The 24,481-nt window shown below is 44.0% G+C and overlaps 1 protein-coding gene across 17 annotated transcripts in view; it reads left to right on the top strand.

The window, feature by feature from the left end:
* TENM3 (teneurin transmembrane protein 3) overlaps window positions 1–24,481 on the top strand; it is a 1,236,272-nt gene that overhangs the window by 1,154,673 nt on the left and 57,118 nt on the right. For all 17 annotated transcript variants that reach the window (XM_080662244.1, XM_080662258.1, XM_080662255.1 and 14 more), the window contains 5 exons: window positions 5,140–5,356; window positions 7,466–7,585; window positions 8,446–8,707; window positions 13,853–14,120; window positions 23,214–23,357. In XM_080662244.1, the coding sequence (XP_080518370.1) occupies window positions 5,140–5,356; window positions 7,466–7,585; window positions 8,446–8,707; window positions 13,853–14,120; window positions 23,214–23,357 (1,011 nt within the window). The remainder of the gene's footprint in view (window positions 1–5,139; window positions 5,357–7,465; window positions 7,586–8,445; window positions 8,708–13,852; window positions 14,121–23,213; window positions 23,358–24,481) is intronic.

Consider the following 24,481-nt stretch of genomic DNA (forward strand, 5'->3'; position numbering starts at 1 on the left):
ACACTGATTCAAAAGATGTTTGCATGCATATAAGCACAACCAATGGACACAAGACACTGGGGGGGTGGGATAAGGGCATGTGCTAGGGGGTGGAGGAGGCTGGGGGAAGGTCAATGGGGGGGAAAGGAGGTATATGTACTACTATTTGTAATACTTTAAACAATAAAATAAAATTTTTTTAAAAAAGATGTTTGGGGTGAAGAAAAGAAGGAATTGGTCATTGATTATGTGCAGAGAAAAAGGAAGGGAGGCGAGGAGTCGAGGATTACATTTGTGTTCTATGTAGAGAATCTGGGTGGGCGGGGATGGTGGGCCCGCTGATGTGGGCAGTACAGAAGAAGAGCAGATCGCCTATGGTGTGTTTTAGGCATGTTACGTTTTTGATGCCTGTGTGATATCCGAGTGGAAAACCCTAGGAGGCAGCTTGTGGAAATAGAGTTCAGGAGAATGATCAGCCTGGAGGCATTAGCATGGAACATAGAAACTAAAATCATCAAGAAAGCCACTATAGCCAAACCAAGAAGATACAGAACACTGAACATGATGCCAATTCAACCACTCCCTCTGGCTTGGGCTGGATAGAGGGTGAGGTGGGGGCTGAGCATTACCTTTTGAGTAAAAGATGAAAATTCACTAAAAGGAGATTTATGACTTTTTATTCAGTCAGTATGTCAAGGTTTTGAGAAACCGATGAAAATAGCCAAAGCTGCTTGAAAGAAGAGCGAGAGCCTGGACAAGCAGATTAAAGCCAGCGTAGAGGGTAACTAGGGAAGACGGGGAGTCAGAAGATTTAGTAATCTGGCAAAGTGTGCCTTGTTAAAAAAAAAAAAAAAATCAAGAATGATTTGGAAAAAAAACACAAGGAACTAGAGCAGGGTAGGAACTTTAAAGTAAGACCAGAGGTTGGCAAACTATGACCCCTAAGCTAAAACCTGGTTTTGTAAATAAAGTTTTATTGGGACATAGTCACACCCATTCATTTACATGCCTTCTATGGCTGGACCGCTTTAGTGCTTGCTCTAAAGGCAGCTCAAGAGTTGCAACAGAGACTCCATGGCCCACAGAGACTAAAATATGTATTGTCTGGCCCTTTGCAAAATACATTTCCCAACCACTGTTTAAACACCCATTGGAAGCCTAAGGAATGATAAGAACACTTTTAAAAATGAAAACTGGAGCAACAATATTAAAGACTGAGCCCAGCCATCATGTCTCAGTGGTTGAGCCTCAACCTATGAACCAGGAGGTCAGAGTTCGATTCCTGGTCAGGGCACATGCCTGGGTTGCGGGCTCCATCCCCAGTGGGGGATGTGCAGGAGGCAGCTCATCAATGATTCTCTCTCATCATTGATGTTTCTATCTCTTTCTCCCTCTCCCTACCTCTCTGAAATCACTAAAAATATATATTTTTAAAAAAGGTTGAGTAAAAGCATAAACGATATCATTTGCTTTACCTCAAAGTACCACTTATATTGCAAAGCTTAAACTGAAAAGAGAAAGGCTCTTAATTGCTATTGATGTTGTTATTCAGTGCGTCTGAACATTTCTGATTTTCTGGAGATTTTTTTATGATTCATTCTACTAGATATGGCTTCTACACCAATAAAAATTTAAGCCAACCTAATATTCTTGAGATTCAAATGGAATCTCGATGATTTTAAGAAGCTATTCCACCAAGACAATTTTGCCACAATATACGTTTGGGCAAGTGGGTAATCAGCTTAGAGGTACCAGATAGCCCCAGCCATATAAGTACAGACAAAGAATGAAAAATGTTTTCCCCATTTATGGGGAGCCAGATTCATAACCATCCTTCATTTGCTTGGGCAAGTTACTCATCAACTCCCCCGAAAAAATAACAAACAGTGTGTCCCTGAATCTTGGCTGCTGAAAAGAAGATTCCTTCTCTGATTGATGTTCGCAGAGAGGCTTGTAAAAATGCATTCTCAGTTGATTCGTTCAGAAGGTGTCGATCTCATGCAGTTTTATGACCTGCGGACTGCATGCCAGATGTACATTTCCTTTTTATAAACTAACAAAGATGAATGGCACAATTCGAGCACTCCTCCTTGGTCACTGAGCCATACAGTGCCTGCAGGAAGCCACGGTGGGAGTGTGGTGGGGAAAAAGAGAGTGGGGAATGTTTAAACCTTAATTTATCAGAATAATGGACATGCAGTATAATACAGTACTTGGAAGTACTTTATTGACTAGTTTCTACTCATGTTAAAGAATTAATGTAAGGGGAAACCTGCAGGAATATTAAGAAATGTTTGCATTAAATAACTCTCCCATGCCAAATGCATTCTAAATCCATGGAGTTTTATTTTTAATTGTTTTTTTGAAGTTGGTAGTGATATTGGGCAATGGTTCAAAGTTGACTACTTTAAAATCTGAATGGCAATAACTGTGCTTCTATTTCTTTGAAAGAGATGGAGGGGAAATGCACTGTATTGCACTGTTAGAATATATCTTCTTGAAAAATAAGCCTGTAGCATAGTTTCATCTTTCTTCCACTAGAAATATTGAGAAATATCTAGACATTTCTCATTTCTGTGGCCTTTTGGCTAAGAAAGTAATATTTCAATGAATTCATATTAAGTTTCAAAGTTCAGTTTCATTTGATTTTATTAAAACATGATTTTATATTTTTTCCCAAAGGACTAATACGCAGTGTCAGGAGATTAGCAACACATTTTTAGGCGTATAACAGACATCTACATGAACATCTATCGCAAGGAAACCGTATGTCGTAAGATCGGCCTGTGGACAGTTCTGACCATGTTTTCATGTGTATAGAAATTGTGGCCATACAGAAATTAAAATACTAACGTAAAGGTAGTCCAACACCATCACCGTAATGCAAGTACTCACCCAGTAAGCTTTTCCCTCGAACCACAAGGACAGCAGTGAGAGAGGTGTGGTTACTGTCTCCTGATGAACTAAGTCCTTGCAGTTTCAAGTGACAGAAAGCCCAACGCAGGCAGCAGAGGGAAGGCCTTTGCTTCTGGAACTGAAGAGCCCAGGAGGCCAGGTCAGGTGCAGCTCACTGCAGAAACCCCAAAGATGCCCCCGGGACCTGCCGCTTGTCCCCTCCAGCTCCTGGCTCTGCGTCCTCTGCGATGGCTGGGTCCCAGGTAACAGCAGCTTCACAGCTGGCAGCTCCAAGCTGGGGGGACCGGGGCTCTCTTCGCAGGTGGCTCCTGAAATTCACTCCAGTTAGACCAGTTAGGTCACGTGTCCATTTCTGATGCAGACATGAAGGGCTATGCGCCTGGACTGAGTCGGGGAGGGATGGGTACCCAGTGAGCGTTTAGAGCTGTTGCCCAAAGACGGGGAAATGGGTGTCAGGGGAAATCACAAGCACTCTACAGTCTTCCTCAGGCGGGCAGAACGCACTGAGCCAGGATCCTGGTCTCTGCTTCTCACCTCCCGTGTTGCTGTTCACCCACTTCTAGATGTGCAGTACAATTCATGTAGTCTGTTTTCTTTTGTCTCAGTTTGCTGTCAAATAACGAAGGGCAAGCTTATACTCTACTAGAGGCCCGGTGCACGGATTCATACACCCGTGGGGTACCTCAGACTGGCCTGCGGGGATCAGGCCACAACTGGCTCTCCAACATCCTCTGAGGGATCCCGGATTGCGAGAGGGTGCAGGCCAGGCCAAGGGAGCCCACCGGTGCATGATCGGGGCTGGGGAGGGACCATGGGAGGGCTCCAGGGCATGTCCAGCCCATCTCTCCCAGTCCCGATTGGCCGGACCCAGCAGCAAGCTAACCTACCGGTCGGAGCGTCTGCCCCCTAGTAGTCAGTGCACATCATAGCGAATGGTCGAACGAACGGTTGGACACTTAGCATATTAGGCTTTTACTATATAGGATTAATAAGAGTAGCCTAAAGCAAAAAAAAAAAAAAAGAAAAGAAAGAAAGAAAATGGCTAGTGTATTGTTTTTTTAAATAAAAGTTATTTTTAAAAAACACTTGTGTAAATAAAATATATAGGTCAACTAGATACTTTCAACTGATTTGCCATAATAGAGTCACACTAAGACCTGCTACATGTATTTGAAGATTTAAAAACTATTATTATCCATTCTCCCAAGAGGGATTAAAGTCTTCAAAAGCCAACACTTTTTATTAATCTAGCATATTGCGAAATGTAATTGGCCGGCAGGTGAAAACTTAGGTATCAACTGGTCAGTGAAAAATGAACTTAGCCCAGCATGGCTCAATGGTTGAGCGTCAACCTATGAGCCAGAGGTCGCAGTTCGGTTCCCAGTCCAGGCATATGCCCGGGTTGCGAGCTCGATCCCCAGTGTGGGGCGTGCGGCACCCTTAGCCACTAATGGGTGGGTTGATATGTTTCAAACAAAATGCTTAAATGGACATTGAGTGTGGCTTCCTGGAGAAGGCACCGGCAAAGTCTGCCCATGACTGTTTTACGTCACCATCGCTATTGGTCGGTTTTTTGCGATCGTGTCTCATTGTTTCCAATATGTAGCATTTTTACATTTGCCGCATTTTAAATTAATATCTCCATTACAGGGAGGCATACCCGGGGCTCAGGCTCCTGTTGAAAGTTTGAGAGACACCTTCATTTTATTTGGAGCATGCTTTTATCTTCCTTGGGAGAGCAGGATCCTTGGAAGGTGGTGGGCGCGTCTCATCTTGTTTGTGTTGGTTTGCATTGGCTTCATCCCACAGACGCTATTTCCTGAGCCTTTCCCAAATTAGAACGGCGCCCTGGAGGCCCGTGCCCTCGCCACACACACTGTGTATGTTACCTCCTCGTGCGTTTTCTCTAAATTATAGAGGGCTGGAGCGATTGCACATAGAGCTAATCCATATTGCTTCACCCTGCTCATAGACTGTTCTAATTAGTCCTTTTTTATTTCTTGCTCAGAATCAACATATTCTTTTCAGCTGTCTCCAATCTAAACATTTACTCTCGACGAAAGCAGCTGCGAGGGTCGTGTTTGTATTTCATCGGTTCCAAAACGTGGACCTCACGGGAAGGACTCTCGGATGGGGCGGGAGGGACAACGTGTTGGATGGGGAAGACCAACCAACCAGCAGAGTGCTCTCCACACCTCGGCGTGGGAAGGGGCTCCTCTCACCGCTTCACTTTTCTCTCCGCAGATGGCCTCACCGACTGCATGGACCCCGACTGCTGTTTACAGAGTTCCTGCCAAAACCAGCCGTACTGCCGCGGGCGGCCCGACCCGCAGGACGTCATCAGCCAGAGCCCCCAGTCCCCGTCCCAGCAGGCGGCCAAGTCCTTCTACGAGCGCATCGGCTTCCTCACCGGGGCCGAGAGCACCCATGTGATCCCCGGGGAGAGTCCTTTCAACAAGAGGTTAGTTAGGCACCTCCTCCCGATTCGGCTTCTGAGTGAGCTGACACGGCTTCCGGGTGAGCTGACACGGCTTCCGGGTGAGCTGACACGGCTTCCGGGTGAGCTGACACGGCTTCCGGGTGAGCTGACACGGCTTCCGGGTGAGCTGACACGGCTTCAGGGTGAGCTGACACGGCTTCCGGGTGAGCTGACACGGCTTCCGGGTGAGCTGACACGGCTTCCGGGTGAGCTGACACGGCTTCCGGGTGAGCTGACACGGCTTCCGGGTGAGCTGACACGGCTTCAGGGTGAGCTGACACGGATTCAGGGTGAGCTGACACGGCTTCCCGGTGAGCTGACACGGCTTCCCGGTGAGCTGACACGGATTCCTAGGGAGCTGACACGGCTTCCGGGTGAGCTGACACGGATTCCTAGGGAGCTGACACGGCTTCCTAGGGAGCTAACACGGCTTCCTGGTGAGCTGACACGGCTTCCGGGTGAGCTGACACGGCTTCCGGGTGAGCTGACACGGATTCCTAGGGAGCTGACACGGCTTCCGGGTGAGCTGACACGGATTCCTAGGGAGCTGACACGGCTTCCGGGTGAGCTGACACGGATTCCTAGGGAGCTGACACGGCTTCCGGGTGAGCTGACACGGCTTCCGGGTGAGCTGACACGGCTTCCGGTGAGCTGACACGGATTCAGGGTGAGCTGACACGGCTTCCCGGTGAGCTGACACGGCTTCCCGGTGAGCTGACACGGCTTCCGGGTGAGCTGACACGGCTTCCGGGTGAGCTGACACGGATTCCCATTGAGCTGACACGGATTCCCTGTGAGCTGACACGGCTTCCTAGGGAGCTGACACGGCTTCCGGGTGAGCTGACACGGCTTCCGGGTGAGCTGACACGGCTTCCGGGTGAGCTGACACGGCTTCCGGGTGAGCTGACACGGCTTCCGGGTGAGCTGACACGGCTTCCGGGTGAGCTGACACGGCTTCCGGGTGAGCTGACACGGCTTCCGGGTGAGCTGACACGGCTTCCCGGTGAGCTGACACGGCTTCCGGGTGAGCTGACACGGCTTCCCGGTGAGCTGACACGGATTCAGGGTGAGCTGACACGGCTTCCGGGTGAGCTGACACGGATTCCCATTGAGCTGACACGGATTCCCATTGAGCTGACACGGATTCCGGGTGAGCTTACATGGATTCCGAGGGAGCTGACACGGCTGCTGCTGGCTGTGCAGATGAGGAAAGTGCTTTTTTTTCTAAGGCGGTTTTTCCTCTTCCGGCAAAGTCTTCCCCAAACATCGCATTGCGAGTCCTTGACACGATTCCTGTACCTTGTCAACTTCAGGGCCCGCGCCGTAACGGGACACCCCACCGGGGAGTCAGGCCGTCGTCCTTTAGCTCGTTGGTGCCGTTGGAAATGTTTCGAAAGAGGCCACGAAAAGACCCCAGAAGGCAAAAAAGAAGGGCACTTTTCCTTTCAGCTGAGCTTCCTCAGTAATACAGATGCTGAGGAGGGGGTGGAGGCAGGCCAGGCAGCAGTCCTGTGACCCGGCTGTGCTGTGCGGGGCGGTGATGCCTGGCCTAACCCAGACGGCGAGGCAGGTGTCCGCGTCCCGCTGTGCCCAGGGATGATGTACTCCGGACTCCTGGGTCCGCAGCGATTCCGCAGCATTAATGCAGCGAGACCCAGCGGCTGATTAAAAGTTGTTGCACGAATGTTCCTCGTTGCCCCTTAAATCTTGTACTACTCGCTCCCCGAAGATTTACACATTGCCTCGGAATTAATTGCAAAGTATACTTTTCTTCATGTAAGCACCAGACATACGACTTACGAAAAAAAAGTAGGCAGTGTATCATTTTAAAATTCATCTCTAAATTACTGGTTTGGATCAGTCTCCAAAACCAGATGGCAGCGACTTGAAAACCCAGACTCAGATACACGGCATGTAGAGAAGGTGGGTTGCACGGAATTAAAGGGGACACAGTCTTGGGAGCATCTGGGGTCTGGCTGTTGTGAATAAGGATTGCGTGTGATGTTACCCTGAGGTGGAGTCATCTCTAACCCAGCATGGGTGGGGCTGCGAAGACACTTGTTCACTCTGGCTCTTCTGCGTGTCCCACAGCCTCGCGTCTGTCATCAGAGGCCAAGTGCTAACTGCGGACGGAACGCCACTCATTGGAGTCAACGTCTCGTTTTTCCATTACCCAGAGTATGGCTACACCATCACCCGGCAGGATGGCATGTGAGTGCGTCCTAGTGCACAGTCTCTGAAGTACTTTAAGAAGCAGAACTAGACAGTCTTGCCCTCGCTGGTCTGGCTCAGTGGATAGAGCGTCAGCCTGCAGACGGAAGGGTCCTGGGTTCGATTCCAGTTAAGGGCACATGCCTAGATTTCAGACTCAATCCCTAGTGGAGGGATGTGCAGGAGGCAACCAATCAATGGTTCTCTCTCATCATTGATGTTTCTATCTCTCTCCCTCTTCCTTACTCTCTAAAATCAATAAAAATATATTTTTTTAATCTAAAAAAAACAACAACAAAAGGAACTAGACATTCTTCCATCACCCAGCATGTTTTATTGTCCCTCGTGATATACAAGTACAACAACGTTTAGGCTCCAGAAATCTGTGATGGTACATGTGGCAGAAACTTAGAGTCATCTATTCATGTCGTTCTTTAAGAGTTGATTTCCTTTTCTAAAGCATGATGACAGTGTTGTGGTTTTGTACGAGGAAGTTCTTTGTCTTGGGGGATTCTGGTTGAGATATTTAGGAGTGACATTGCATAATATGTACAACTTAAGCTCAGGTGGTTCTGAGAAAGATGATAGGTAGATGATAAAGTCAATGTGGAAAAATGTAAATAAATTGGTATATCTAAGTAAAGGGTATATGAGTGTTTGTTGGATCATTCTTTTCATATTCCTGTAGATTTTAAACTATTTCATAGGAAAGTTGGGAGGAAAAGTCGACTTTCTTTGTCAAGCATATTAATTGGAGGAGGTGAAACTAAATGAACTGATTGGAGGAGGTTAAACTAGATGAACTGGGAGTCGTTACATGGGACCCAGCTGATTCACTAAGTGTATCTTGTTTTCTTTAGGTTTGATTTGGTGGCAAATGGCGGGGCCTCTCTCACTCTGGTGTTTGAGCGATCCCCGTTCCTCACTCAGTACCACACCGTGTGGATTCCCTGGAACGTCTTCTATGTGATGGACACCCTGGTCATGAAGAAGGAGGAGAATGACATCCCCAGCTGTGATCTGAGTGGGTTTGTGAGGCCCAATCCTATCATCGTGTCGTCGCCTTTATCCACCTTCTTCAGGTCTTCTCCTGAAGACAGTCCCATCATCCCTGAAACGCAGGTAGGTATGCCAGCTGTCCTTCTCTGTAAGCCACTTCACGTCAGGAGGTGTCCAAAGGCTGTTTAAACAGGCTGCATCATTCTACTGCGGCCCTTCGCCACTCTGTAGAATGGGGTGGGGGTGTACGCACGCACTAGATAGGTATTGATCTCTGTTATTTCTTAAAGGTCTATTCAAAGGACTTTTCCTTTGTAGCCAGATGGAAAAACAACCTCAACGCAATAGCAATGACGTCCTTGCTCGTGAATTCACGCATTCGTTGGGAAAAGGTTTTAGTGCTTATAGGTACCTGACCTCCTGACTGCCTTGCCCAAGGTCATTTCTCAGTAACTCACCATTTGATTATTATTGTAAACAAAAAAAAAAAAAAAACGTTTTCAAAAAGATTATTTTTGACAGAAAATGTTCATTAATTTTCCCAAGATAATATTTTTAAAACTTGATATCCTGTCTTTAGCTCTATAATACATAATTCAAAAAGCCCTATTCTCACAGGTTAAAAAAAAAAACCTTATAATTTTCTTTGAAACAGCCATATTTTCACTACTCATTTTATCTACTGAACTATCTGGGCATTGTTTTCTTCCCTATATGTTACCAATTAGAAATACTTTCAGCCCGGCCAGCGTGGCTCAGTGGTTGAGTGTTGACTTACGAACCAGGAGTTCACGGTTCGATTCCCTGTCAGGGAACATGCCCGGGTTGTGGGCTCAATCCCCAGTAGGGGATATGCTGGAGGCAGCCGATCAATGATTCTCTCTCATCATTGATATTTCTATCTCTCCCTTCCTCTCTGAAATCAATAAAAATATATTTTAGATTAAAAAAAAGAAATACTTTCAGATATTAAAGGCAGGACATTTGGCACCATAATAATGGACTTTATTCATAAAAAGCTAAGTAAAAGAACTTACTTTTAAAATACAGCAGCACACTGCAGCTTCGTCACGTCCGTTCTTCGAGTGTTCATGGAACACCTGCCCTGCACCAGCACTGTCCGAGTGGAGCAGATCAGAAACCAGCTGGAAGAAGCCCCTGTCTCCAGGGCTTCCCAGCTAATAGGGAGAGAGAAACATCAAATGTACAAAGACGTGTCAGGTTGTGAATAAGACTTATTTTTAAAGAACGAAGCAGGTAACGTGGTTGGAGAGCCATTTTATAACGTGTGGTTTGGGAAGATCCCTTGGATAACGTGGTATTCCGGCAGAAGCGTTAAGTGAAAGAATAAACCTTAAAAAGAGAAGCACTCCAGGCAGAGCAGAGAGCAAGTTCAGAGGCTCCGAAGGAAGAGCTTGCTTGGCGTGTTCAGGGAAGAGCAAAGAGGCAGCAGGTGTGGCTGGAGTGAAGGTCGTGGTACACCAATGCTAAGTCATTGAAGGTCACGGCACGGGTAAGAGCTTCTCACTTTAAGTGAGAGGCCACTGGAGGCTGAAACAAGGAGCCGAGTCGGGAGGCGAGATCAGTCCACAGGAGAAACGGTGTGGCCTGGCCAGACGTGTTTGGGGTTGAGGTGGTAAGAGGTGACCGTGTGAGAGTGGAGTCCAGGGAGGAGGTTGGGAGTAAAGATGTGTATGGGAGTCATCGGCGTTATAGATACCCTTACAGCCTGGGATGAGGAAGTGTAGATGGAGATGAGAGGAGGTGAGAAGAACAAAATATGAGATGGCTCACAGGCAGATACGCTGCAGAAGAGACACCTCGTTCATTTGCTGCAGAACAGTCCAGCAGACTTGGAGCTGAAGCTTTAAGGAATTCATTGCAACCTATTCAATTTAGTCCTTCCTCCCCAGGGTCCACTTGGCAGTAACTGACCTCCTTAGCCAGTCCTAAAATAGACTTAACCTAGAGGCACTGTCTGTCCATTGGTGGCAGATGTCTAGCAAACCAGGTCATTGAAATAGCTTTCAAATAGTCAACAGTTCCAGGAATACATTGAGGGTGGGGGTTTTTTCTGCCCGTCCCATCATACAGACATCCAACATTTAGCAAAATTTACTGAGAACCTGTTATATACAAGGCACTCCGCTAGGATAAAAGAATACTAAGACACGCATCCTGCTATGCTAAATAGGATCAGGATGTGAATGAAGAATTGTGGGAGGTCAACTCCCAAGAAAGCCAAGGAAAGTGTCACTGAGGAAGTTGAAGAAAACGTATGAGCAGCAGTGTGGTGGTAAAAACAATGTAGTATAAAAACAGATGAACCATTTAAATGTAGGGCATAGAGGGGGAAAGAGTGGGGGAAGTTTGTGAATGGCCCTGAATTGCCATACAATGGAGACCTTGAATGCTGTAGGCAATAAGGAACCAGGCTCAGTGGTTGGAGCATCATCGGTCCGCTGGCCAAAGGGTCTCAGGTTTGATTCCCGGTCAAGGGCAGGTACCTCAGTTGCAGGTTCCCCAGCCCCGGTAGGGACACATGCAGGAGACAACCAGTGGATGTGTCTGTCTCATGTCAGTGTTTCTCTCTCTCTCTTCTCCTCCACCCTCCCTTCCATTCTCTCTAGAAATCAATGGGAAAAAATACCCTCGGGTGAAGATTAAAAATAAAAAATAGGGAACCAGAGGACCAGTGAAGTCTTTTTAGCATTTCTCTAAAGCTAACTAAGCGACAGAGATCAGTGAGCAGGCTGGCGTTCCCGGTAGCTCCATGCATATCCCGCGCCCAGGTGGAGAGGGCCCAACAATCATGGTGGTGATGGAAATGGAGAAGAGGGAGTGGGTTAGACAGAGATTTGGACGGTAAAATTGGCAGGATGTAGCTTCTAACCGATTGTGCAGTGGCATCCAGAGCAGGCCTCACAGACCATGCGGCTGCCAAAAGTGGGCTGAGCGGTTTATTTCCCCTCTGGCTGGACTGACCTTCCCACTAATGCAGAATAACGGGGTCCAGTTAAATTACATAGGAGAAAGCATGTTTTAATGAGCTAAATCACAGGTATGTGTTCCATGAAAGTAGGTTAATGATGGTCAAGTCAATAATCCGTTATTAAAATTAGGATAACACATGCTACTTTGAAAGAGAAAAGTAATTTCTAGGTCACAGGAAATACATTAATGAGAGATTGCCTTCCATATAGAAAACTAATCAAATGTATGAGAAGTTATTTTCAAAACAAATTAAGAGGAAATAGAGTGTATGCTTTAGGATTCAATCACTTACATTTTCAGGGCCGTCAGTCACTTACATTTTCAGGGCCGTTCAGGAGTCACAGAATCTGTTTTTCACACTAACTCATTGATATTCCACCCAGTGATGGGAGAACCATGCATTGTTTCCTGTATTCACCTCATATCCCATAGTTGATCTTTAATGCAGTGGTCTCCCGGAGTGGAATGAGCTCTAGAAAGTTTCTGTATGCTCCAAAACTATTTTGCTTAAGACAGTGTGTGTCTGAGCTCAGTCAGTGTGTTTGGTAAAGAACCCCGACTGGAATGACGTGGCGTGTCTGTTAAAGTGTAGCAATGCCTACTTACTCTACCGCAGGGCATCGGCATGGCCCTATTGTAGATTCATGCCAACACCGATCACACACCAGAATGCAAGCTCATTGAGCTCGTTCTTTGGTGCTAGTTCAGCCATTCAATTGTTTCCATTGACACTGACAGCTGCCCCCCCCCCGCCAGGGTCCAGGGTTCTACTTAAGTTATTAAAATTTGGAGATGACAGATGTACATCATTCCTGTGTCCTGTGTGAGAGGAGTTGAGGGAGAGAAACACTTCTGAACATTGAATCTCTCTTCCATGATTTTGTAACATAAAAGGCGATCCTTTCTGTCAGCGTGATGAATCTTGGTAGGGCAATGTGAGGAAGGCTCTGGAAACACTACGTAGCCCTAACCAGTTTGGCTCAGTGGGTAGAGCAAAGGCTTGCAGACTGAAGGGTCCTGGGTTCGATTCCAGTCAAGGACACATACCTCGGTTGCAGGCTTGATCCCGGCCCTGGTTGGGGTGTGTGCGGGAGGCAACCAATCCATGTGTCTCTCTCACATCAGTGTTTCTCTCTCTATCTCTCATCCTCTCTTCCACTCTCTCTAAGAAATCAGTGAAAAATATCCTCCAGTGAGGATTCACAAAACAAAAAAAGAAAACACTATGTAATTCTAAATTGAGAAAGGGCCATTTCCTGCCCTGCACTTTACAGTATATGTAGTAAGGCATTAAGGGGCTACCATTATTAACCAAATTAATAGGAGTGTTAGCAAGGAGAGTCTGAACCATTGAGGAAGACTTGTATATGCTACATAAATATATTTTTCAAAATAACTAAGTAGTGTTTTGTATGCATCAGTATAAATTTGTTGGCATTCATTGAACTAGTCACATCAATGGGTAAATGGTAGGGTTAAGAATTTTTTTAATGTGTACAGTAGATAATTCTTATGCGGATAATTATATTAACTTTTTACAATCCGGTTTCGATTCAAAAGGTATATATTGAGTGTCTTTGTGTGCATTCAATAACACATTAGTTGTTCACAGGGGAAGTTTTTCACAGCTTTAAACTATTAATTCATTTACTGTCATATAGAAAATCAGTGGTGAGTCTTAGCTCGGTGTTGAGCTAATTATGAGGAGGTGCTATTATTATATTACCTTTCCACATGGATATGGAATGTGCGACAATTGAACCCAAATGAATTGGCCTTTTTTGTCATCATTCCTGCCTTTGTAGGCTGGGACCAGTCGGGTGATGAGGCCAGAGCAGAGGTTTAATCCCCAATTGTGCAGCTGGGGGAAACCAGCTCTCTGGCCCGGACCACATCCCTCTTCTGAGCCAACCATCTTACACATGTTGTTCTGATTCTCCCGGGCAACAGGTTAAAAACGGGCTAGCGCGACTCCAGGTGACTGTAAAGCAACAAGTCCGTGCACGTCACCTGGTGGCGCAGTCACAGTGTGCCCTGTAGGAGGAGCCCCTGAGGTGGGAGTGACTCAGAACGAATGACCAGAGGCTTGGAGGAGGAGCGAGACTGGGCTGGCAGCAGATGCATCCCTGATTGTCCAGCAAGATCACAGCTCACCTGGGCATTTAGGAACAGCGCCTCCTTGGTGTCTCGGTTGCTCTACTCGGTTCTCTCCCATGTAGTTTATCTCGTGGCTGTAGGTGATCCCAGTGTGGGCTTGTGCTTTATCCACATTAGGTGCTCCATGAAGAAACCACAATCCCGGGGACAGACCTGAGACTGTCCTACCTGAGCTCCAGAGCTGCCGGGTACAAGTCCGTCCTCAAGGTCACCATGACCCAGGCCGTGATACCCTTCAATCTGATGAAGGTCCACCTCATGGTAGCTGTCGTAGGAAGACTCTTTCAAAAGTGGTTTCCCGCCTCACCAAACTTGGCCTACACCTTCATATGGGATAAAACAGACGCGTATAATCAGAAGGTCTATGGTCTGTCCGAAGCTGTCGGTGAGTTCCGTGTCAATATATTCTGCATCAAACCAATGGTCTTGCCCTGGCTGGTTTATTCAGTGGTCAGAGCGTTGGCCCACAGACCAAGGCATTGTGGGTTAGATTCCCCGTCAAGGGCATGTACCTCAGTTGCATGTTCGATCCCTGATCCTGGTCAGGGGCGTGTGGAAGGCAACCCATCGATGTGTCTGTCTCACATCAATCTTTCTCTCTTTCTCTCTCTCTCCCCTCCATTCCTCCCCTTCACTCTCTCTCTAATGATCAATGCGGGGGGGGGGGGGGGAATATCATCAGGTGAAGATTAACAACAACAACAAATTGCCCTGACTCGTTTGGCTCTGGGGACTGAAAGGTCCCAGGTTCGATTCCAGTCAAGGGCATGTACCTTAGTTGCGGGCACATCCCCAGTGGGGAGTGTGCAGGAGGCAGCTGATCGATGTTACTCTCTCATCGATGTTTCTGACTCTGTATCCCTCTTCCTTCCTCTCTGTAAAAAAATCAATAAAATATATTTTTTTAAAAAACAACAACAACAACAACAAATAGTCTTTATTCAGAATTAACCTAAAAGAAATTGTAACCCATGGAAACCAATGGGTGAGCAGATAGGAAGGCGGTGGGACTGTCACAGGGAAGTTGCCCGCCGTTTGGCTTAGCTGCACCAGGAAAAGGGACGTATTCCACGTGGCCGGAAGGAGCAGGTCGTCATCTTTTCTGGCTGAATTATATCTTAGAAGAAGGTTCTAGAAGAGATTTCAGATTATCTTTTTTTTTTTTTCATGTTTTTTTTTTCTTTATTGTGTCCCTTCCTTTTTTTTATTTTCTTCTTTATAATTTTAACTCCCTGGCTTTCCTTATTTTTTCGTGTCTTTCTATATCTCACAACTAGTGTAGCTTTGATTCATAGTGATGTTTAACAGGTTATCAGACAACATTTGTGCCTAAAAATCATTTTAGCTCTTTTGATCAGAAGATCAATTCAAGGAGAGGCTATTCTTAAAACATCAGTCAAACCAGTTGTTTTACAGCGTGACTGGATGGTGTCATCCAAGTTTGACATGTGGAGATATACTTAGAATAGCTCAAACTCTGGCTCAGGAAACATCAAAAACTAAGGATAACGTGCTTCCTTCTACTCACTTTTCATAGAGCAAACATGGTAATCTGAAGCCAATCTATAATGTGGACTTGAATTAATTCAAAGCAGCCAGATAATTGCCACTACTCCCTTCGCTTTGTTCTGAACTTTAAAATGCATGTTGCGAGAGGGAATAATGGCGGCGGAATAGACAGACGTGTTCCGAGCCTTGTCCCGGAGCAGAAAGAAAGAACAGCTGAGGGACGCACAAGGAGTGTTTGTTGGCTGGTTGGGAGACAGCTGAATTCCAGAAGGAGGTGGGGGACTGCTGAACGGGGTTCCCCTGACCTGGCAGCACCAACTGCGGCTGGGTCCCCTCCCGGAGCTGCGGGCTTGGACGCGGAGTCTGCGCCATCTTGATCCGGAAAGTGGAGCTTATCTGAAGCCTGAGAATCCACAACTGCGGCACCCCAGGAACAGCTGCGAGCCCCAGAACAACGCTCCCCAACTGGCGCAAGCACACGGGTTCAGAGGAGCTCTACACTCCACCACGGAAAGGTCAGATTTCGCCTGGGATAAGGTGAGGTCTCTGGTCCCGGCGGGAGAGAGGAACGCGCGTTTTGCGGGAGCTGGAGGACCAGGGAAGTCTGTGCCTAGAAAAATCCGTGGCTGTAGGGGCTGGCGTGATCTGTGATTGTGGAAAGGGGTCCTCAGAGCTGCTAAGAGAAGGGCACTCTAAAAAGCAACCCATTTTGATCTGAAGTGCAGGGACACCCTAAGAATTTCAGGCTGTCCAGACTTACGCGCAGCCCGTGCGCTCCCTTTGTGCCTGGGTTTACTCGCAGTCCTGGAGTTCGCACACTTGGGCTTTTTCCTCTTCAAATCCTTGCTTCTGATTACTAAGCCCAATACATAGGATCACCCAGTTGGGGACACCCTGGGAGACTGCAGGGGAAAGTTGTTTTTCTGGAACCTGGGGATCGGAGCGGGGAGTGACCATCAGAGAGTCAGCTCTGAGGCAGACCACGCCCACAGGCCGGTGGCAGTGCCACAGGGAAAGAAGGCTCTAACACTGCCTAGAGAGGCCATAGATAGACCCGGAAGTCAATCCAGAAACACTGCCACCCAGGGGCTGAATCACAAATTGACTCTTGCGTAATCAAAAATAAAGGAATACGAGAAATTAAGACACACCGCCTGCTTAAAATCAGGACTGGCTTACAACACCGAAGAGCAGTGGATCGCAGGGAACTGCAATACTGTCTGGACTGAGAAACAGGCGTGCCAAACAGAAAAACAGAGGAAGTGAATGACCTTCACTACTTCACATTTTATTTTTACCTTTTATTTTTTTATTTTTTTATTTTTTTTTATTTTCATTTTTTGCATCCTTTAATCAAGAAACTTTTTTTTCTTTTTTCATCACTTGATTTTACCTTTTTAATGATTACATTTTTATTTTCAATCCGTATTATTACTACTGCTATTTTATCTTTTTTTTTTTTTAAAGTGTCATTTTATTTTCTCTTCATTTTATTTTGGGATTAGGGTTCTACATTCTATTTTTTATCTTTCCTTTAGCATCGTTTTACTCTATCTCAACTCTACCTTTAGGCCATCACTCTCTTCCTAACCTCCCCCTTTTCAGTGTCCTGTTTGTCTTACCCTTTTACTGCTTTAGATTTTCCCTATTCTTTCTGTTTACCCCTTGTTAAAATTTCACCCTACTTACATATCTAATCTCTAATCCCCTGCTCCAAGTCCACATACACCTCTCCCTTCGCTGTCTGAGCTATCCATAAACTTGTCCTTCTCTCTGTCCTTTTGTTGTTGTTTGCTTGAATGTAGATTATATCCAATTTTTATGCTGTTTTTGTGAGATTGTTTTGCTTATTCTTCTTTTGTTTATTTTTTTCTTTGTTTAGTGCTTCTGTTTTCCCTTGCCTCACTCAATATTAGTTGGTGTTGTAGTTTGTATTAATCCCCAGGTACTTGTTGTTGCCATTTGCTGGGATAAGTGATTGTTCTATTGGAGTTTTATCCCCAATATATATAGTCTGTTCCCCTTTCTCTCTTAGTCACTTTCTTGTCTCTCTTACTTTTTTTTTTCTCTTTACTTTCCCTTTTCCCAATTTCATTTTCACACTCCTTTTTTCTTTTTTTCTTTCTTTCTTTCTTTTTTCCTCTTCTTCTTTCTCTCCTATCACCTAATTTGCCTTTCTCTGGTGGTCACCTTTATTGGAGGTTATTAATATCGTGAATACATTTCTGTTCAGTGCCTTGTGAGTTGTACCTGGTAGTGCTGTATTTTGTGCCTTTAAATCAACCCAGGAGAGAGAGAACTACATAACCAGACACCCAGAGAAGAGAGACCATGGGGAGACAAAGAAGCAGCCCGCATATGAAAGAAAAGCAGGCATCACCAGAAAAGGAAGTAAACGAAATGGAGGCAAGCAACCTTCCAGAAAAAGAATTCAGAGAAATGGTCATAAGGTGGCTGAAAAGAATGGAAGACAAATTCGACAATATGAGCAAGAACCAAGAGGAAATGAAGAAGAACCAAGAAGAAATGAAAAATGACATCGCTGCTGTAAAGAACTCAATAGAAAGCATCAAGAGTAGACTAGAAGAAGCAGAGGACCGCATCAGTGAGCTAGAAGACAAGATGGAAAAAAATACCCAAGAAAAGCAACTTCTAGAAAAAAAAATTAAAAGGCAGGAGGAGAGTCTAAGGGAACTTTGGGACAACACGAAACAAAACAACATCCGCATAATAGGGGTTCCAGAAGGAAAGGAAGCTGAGCAAGGAATAGAAAACCTCTTTGAAGAAATAATGACAGAAAATTTCCCAGATATAGGGAAGAAAAAACCCACACAAATCCAAGAAGCTCACAGAGTCCCAAGCAAAATGAACCCCAAAAGACCGACGCCAAGGCACATTATAATTAAATTGGCAAACACCAACGACAAAGTAAGAATCTTAAAAGCAGCAAGAGAGAGACAGAAAGTTACATACAAAGGAACCCCCATCAGACTAGCAACTGATTTCTCAACAGAAACTCATCAGGCCAGAAGGGAATGGAATGAAATATACAAAGTCATGCAAAGGAAGGGGCTGAATCCAAGAATACTGTACCCAGCAAGGCTGTCAATCAAAATTGAAGGTGAAATCAGGAGCTTCACAGACAAAAAAGGACTAAGGGAATTTATTACCACCAAACCAGCAATGCAAGAAATGCTAAAGGGTCTACTGTAAAAAAAAAAAAGAAAGAAAGAAAGAAACAGGAAGCGAAGAAGTAACACAGGGGTAAAGAATAGGAATGGCGACAAATAAGTACCTATCAATAATAACTTTAAATGTAAATGGATTAAATGCCCCAATCAAAAGACATAGGGTAACAGATTGGATAAGAAAACACGACCCATATATCTGCTGTCTACAAGAAACCCACCTCAGAAAAAAAGACGCACACAGACTGAGGGTGAAGGGATGGAAAAAGGTTTTCCAGGCAAATGGAACTGAAAAAAAAGCTGGGGTAGCAATACTTATTTCTGACAAATTAGATCTCAAACTGAAGGACATAACAAGAGATAAGGAAGGCCATTTCATAATACTAAAAGGAGCAATCCAACAAGAAGAAATAACTCTGGTAAACATATATGCACCCAATACAGGAGCACCCAAATACATAAAAAAACTCCTGGAAGATATCAAGGGAGACATTGACAGCAATACAATCATAGTAGGAGACTTTAATACCCCACTATCACCATTGGACAAATCCTCTAAACAAAACATCAGCAAAGAAACATCAATCCTAAATGACTCACTAGACCAGATGGAATTAATTGACATCTTCAGAACATTTCACCCCAAAGCCACAGAATATACATTCTTCTCAAGCGCACATGGGTCATTTTCAAAGATAGACCATATGTTGGGACATAGGCAAAGTCTCTTCAAATTCAAGAAGATAGAAATCATATCAAGCATCTTCTCAGACCACAGTGGCATAAAACTGGAAATCAACTACAATAAAAACAACCCAAAGAAATCAAACACATGGAGACTAAACAGCATGCTATTAAACCATGACTGGGTTACCAGAGAGATCAAAGAAGAAATAAAAAACATCATGACAACAAATGACAATGAAAACACTACAATCCAAAATCTATGGGACACAGCGAAAGCAGTCTTGAGAGGGAAGTTCATAGCTCTACAAGCCTACTGCAAAAAACAAGAAACAGGGGTAATAAATTACCTAACCCAACAACTCAAAGAGTTAGAAAAAGAGCAACAAGAAAAGCCCAGTGTAAGCAGAAGGAAGGAAATAATAAAGATCAGAGCACAGATAAACGACATAGAGACCAAAGAAACAATACAAAAGATCAACAAAACCAAGAGCTGGTTCTTTGAAAGGATAAACAAGATTGATGAACCTCTAGCCAGGCTCACCAAGAAGCAAAGGGAGAGGACCCAAATAAACAAGATCAGAAATGAAAGAGGTGAAATAACAACAGATCCCGCCGAAATACAAAGGATTGTTAAAAAATACTACGAACAACTCTATTCCAACAAACTGGACAACCTGGAGGAAATGGACATATTCCTAGAAAAATATAACCTTCCAAAACTCAATCAGGAAGAATCTAAACAGCTCAACATGCCAGTAACTATGGAAGAAATTGAAGCAGTCATCAAAGAGCTTCCGGCAAACAAAAGCCCGGGGCCAGACGGCTTCACAGGAGAGTTCTACCAAACATTCAAGGAAGAACTAAAACCTATCCTCCTCAGACTATTCCAAAAAATTCAAGAGGAAGGAACACTTCCCAGCTCCTTCTATGAAGCCAGCATCACCCTAATACAAAAACCAGATAAAGACAACACAATGAAGGAGAATTACAGGCCAATATCTCTCATGAATGTAGATGCCAAAATCCTCAATAAAATTCTAGCAAATAGGATCCAGCAGTACATCAGAAAGATCATACACCATGACCAAGTAGGATTTATCCCAGGAATGCAAGGATGGTTCAATATCCGCAAATCAATAAATGTGATACATCACATAAACAAATTGAGAGATAAAAATCACATAGTCATATCAATTGATGCAGAAAAAGCATTTGACAAAATCCAACACCCTTTCTTGATAAAAACTCTCAACAAGGTGGGAATAGAAGGATCATACCTCAACATAATAAAAGCTATATATGATAAACCCACAGCTAACATCATACTCAATGGGCAAAAACTAAAACCATTTCCCCTAAGAACAGGAACAAGACAGGGATGCCCACTCTCACCACTCCTGTTTGACATAGTACTGGAAGTATTAGCCACTGCAATTAGACAAGAAGAAGAAATAAAAGGCATCCAAATTGGAAAAGAAGAAGTAAAGCTGTCCTTATTTGCAGATGACATGATATTGTACATAAAAAACCCGAAAGACTCCATCAAAAAACTAACAGACTTAATAAATGAATTCGGCAATGTAGCAGGATACAAAATTAACACCAAGAAATCTATGGCATTTCTATACACCAACAATGAACTTACAGAAAGAGAGACTAAAAAAGCAATCCCATTTTCCATCGCACCAAAAAAATTAAGATACTTAGGAATAAACCTAACCAAGGAGGTAAAAGACCTATATGCGGAAAACTACAGGACACTGAAAAAAGAGATAGAAGAAGATGTAAACAGATGGAAGAACATACCATGTTCATGGATTGGTAGAATCAACATCATTAAAATGTCCATACTACCCAAAGCAATCTATAGATTCAATGCACTCCCCATTAAAATACCAACGGCGTATTTCACAGACCTAGAAAGAACTCTCCAAAAATTCATCTGGAATAAAAAAAGACCCCGAATAGCCACAGCAATCCTGAGAAAGAAGAATAAAGTAGGAGGGATCTCAATACCAGATTTCAAGCTGTATTACAAAGCCACTGTCCTCAAAACAGCCTGGTACTGGCACAAGAACAGACATATAGATCAATGGAACAGAATAGAGAATCCAGATATCGACCCAAACCAATATGCGCATTTAATATTTGACAAAGGAGGCATGAGCATACAATGGAGTCAAGACAGTCTCTTTAATAAATGGTGTTGGGAAAATTGGACAGATACATGCAAAAAAATGAAACTAGATCACCAACTTACACCATACACAAAAATAAACTCAAAATGGGTACAGGACTTAAATATAAGACGGGAAACCATAAAAATACTAGAGGAATCCACAGGCAGCAAAATCTCAGACATATGCCAAAAGAACTTTTTCAGTGATACTGCCCCTAGGGTAATGGAAGCCAAACAGAAAATAAACAAATGGGACTACATCAAAATAAAAAGCTTTTGCACAGCAAAAGAAACCATCAACAAAACAACAAGAAACCCCACTGTATGGGAGAACATATTTGCAAATGGTATCACTGATAAAGGTTTAATTTCCAACATCTACAGGCAGCTTATACAACTTAATAAAAGGAAGATAAGTGATCCAATAAAAAAATGGGCAACGGACCTAAATAGAAGCTTTTCGAAAGAAGACAGAAGGAAGGCCAAGAGACACATGAAAACATGCTCAAAGTCACTAATTATCCGAGAGATGCAAATCAAAACAACAATGCGATACCATCTCACACCTGTCAGAATGGCTATCATCAACAAATCAACAAACGACAAGTGTTGGCGAGGATGTGGAGAAAAAGGAACCCTCGTGCACTGCTGGTGGGAATGCAGACTGGTGCAGCCACTGTGGAGAACAGTATGGAGTTTCCTCAAAAAACTGAAAATGGAACTCCCATTTGACCCAGTAATCCCACTCCTAGGAATATATCCTAAGAAACCAGAAACACCAATCAGAAAGGATATATGCACCCCTATGTTCATAGCAGCACAATTTACAATAGCTAAGATTTGGAAACAGCCTAAATGCCCATCAGCAGATGACTGGATCAGAAAACTATGGTACATCTACACAATGGAATACTATGCTGCCATAAAAAAGAAGGAATTACTACCATTTGTAGACACCTGGATGGAATTAGAGAACATTATGCTAAGTGAAATAAGCCAGTCAATGAAAGAAAAATACCACATGATCCCACTCATTTGGGGATAATGAAAAACATTATAAACTGATGAACAAAAAGATAGTTACAGAGGCAGTAAAGCATCAAACAGACTGTCAAATTACAGTGGTAAGGTTAGGGAGAGGTGGGGGAAATAAGAGATCAACTGAAGGACTTATATGCATGTATATAAGAGTAACCAACGGATGCAAAACATTGGGGGGTGAGGGCATATATGGGAGTGGGGTGGGGGTCGGGGGCAATGATAAGATATGTACACATATAATACCTTAATAAAAATTTGAAAAAAAAAAAATAAATAAATAAAAATAAAAAAAATAAAAAAAAAAAAAAAAAAAAAAAAAATAAAATGCATGTTGCATTGTGAACTCCGAGGTTTTTTGTGATTTGTTCATATTAATTTACTGTTAATTCTGTTGTTCATTCCTGACAACGTGAATATAATGTCATAATATGGCTTTTTGCTGTACTGAGTCTTACTTATTGTAAATGTTTTCCATAACTTAATATTTTTGGATACCAAGTAGCTCTAATAATTCAGATAGCAAGTAAGATTTATAGTTGTTATGAACTGATCACCATTTGGAGCTGATTTATCTGATCTAATACTTAACTAGTCGCCCAACCTGAACTTCATTGTACTATGACCCCCTAATAAAGAATACGATGGTAAAATAAAAATACTAGTTTTCAACAAAACCAGTGCAAAAATAATATTTGGAGGTCAAATTTTTTTTTTTAGGGAAAAAATATTTTATGCAATCAAATCTCATATAAAAAACTAAACTCTGCCCATAAGTAAGTGGGAATACAGTCTGAGTACACAGTTGTGGAAAATAAGGAAGGGCATTGTATTTCTGCTGCAGTTGACAGAGGGACGGGGTCTGTCTCCATTGCAGTGTCGGTGGGATATGAGTACGAGTCGTGCTTGGACCTGACCCTGTGGGAGAAGAGAACTGCCATTTTGCAAGGCTACGAACTGGATGCTTCCAACATGGGCGGCTGGACGCTGGATAAACATCACGTGCTGGATGTTCAGAACGGTAAGGTCTTGTCCGTAGTTACTGCTGCTCACCTCACCTTCAAACTGTTTAGATTGCACAACAGTTTGTTCTACGTGTGATGGGATTAGCATTAGTAAGAAAACATAAGGATACACAATTGGCCCTTAAACAATACAGAATTAGGCGCACCAACCCCCTGCTCAGCGAAAAGTCTGGGTATAACTTTTGACTCCCCAAAACTCAGCCAGTGATAGTCTACTGTTGACCAGAACCCTTACCGATAACATAGTCCATTAACATAGATGTTGCATGTTATATTAGTACTAGAGGCCCGATGCACGAAGATTTGTGCAAGAATGGGCCTTCCTTCCCCTGGCTGCGGCACTGCCTTCACTCTGGCCGGAGCTGCCTTTTCCCTCCCTCCCGGAGCCGACTTTCCGCTGCGGCCGACTTTCCACCTTCCCACGCTGCCCAGAGGCCCGGAGCCGCTGGGGTGGAGCAGAACACCTGCGTATGCAAATTAACCTTCCATCTTTGGTGGGTTAATTTGCATACTCACTCCGAATTGGCTGGTGGGCATCGCAAAGGTACGGTCCATTAGCATGTTACTCTTTTATTGGTGTAGATCATATACTGTGTCCTTACAATAAGTCACCTGGAGAAAAGAAAATCTTATGAAGAAAATCATAAGGGCCCTGACCAGTGTGCCCAGTGGGTTGGGTGTCACCCCGTGCACTGAAAGGTCACCAGTTCCATTGCCAGACAGGGCACAAGCCCGAGGCATGAGCTCAGTCCCCAGTAGGGAGCGTGCAGGAGGCAGCTGGTAGGGGTTTTGCTCTCACATTGATGTTTCTCTCTCACCTTCTCCCTTCCTCTCTCTCTCTCTCTCTCTAAAAACATCAATTAAATTTATTTTTCAAACGGTCTACTCTTTTTAAAAAAAGAAAAAATCATAAGGGAGAGAAAATACATTTACACACTGTATGTATTTATTGCAAAAAAAAATCCATATATCATGGACCTGCACAGTTCAAATCCATGTTCAAGGGCCCACTGTACTTTTAAAGTCTATAAAAGCCTGGAGTGGGGACTACATAATAGTCTTCTATCAACTTTGTAAACGTTCAGCTATTTATCACCAAAGTAGTGTTCCCCTTAGAATG

This window comes from Plecotus auritus (assembly GCF_963455305.1).
Source record: "Plecotus auritus genome assembly, chromosome: 3".
NCBI classification, from domain to species: domain Eukaryota; kingdom Metazoa; phylum Chordata; class Mammalia; order Chiroptera; family Vespertilionidae; genus Plecotus; species Plecotus auritus.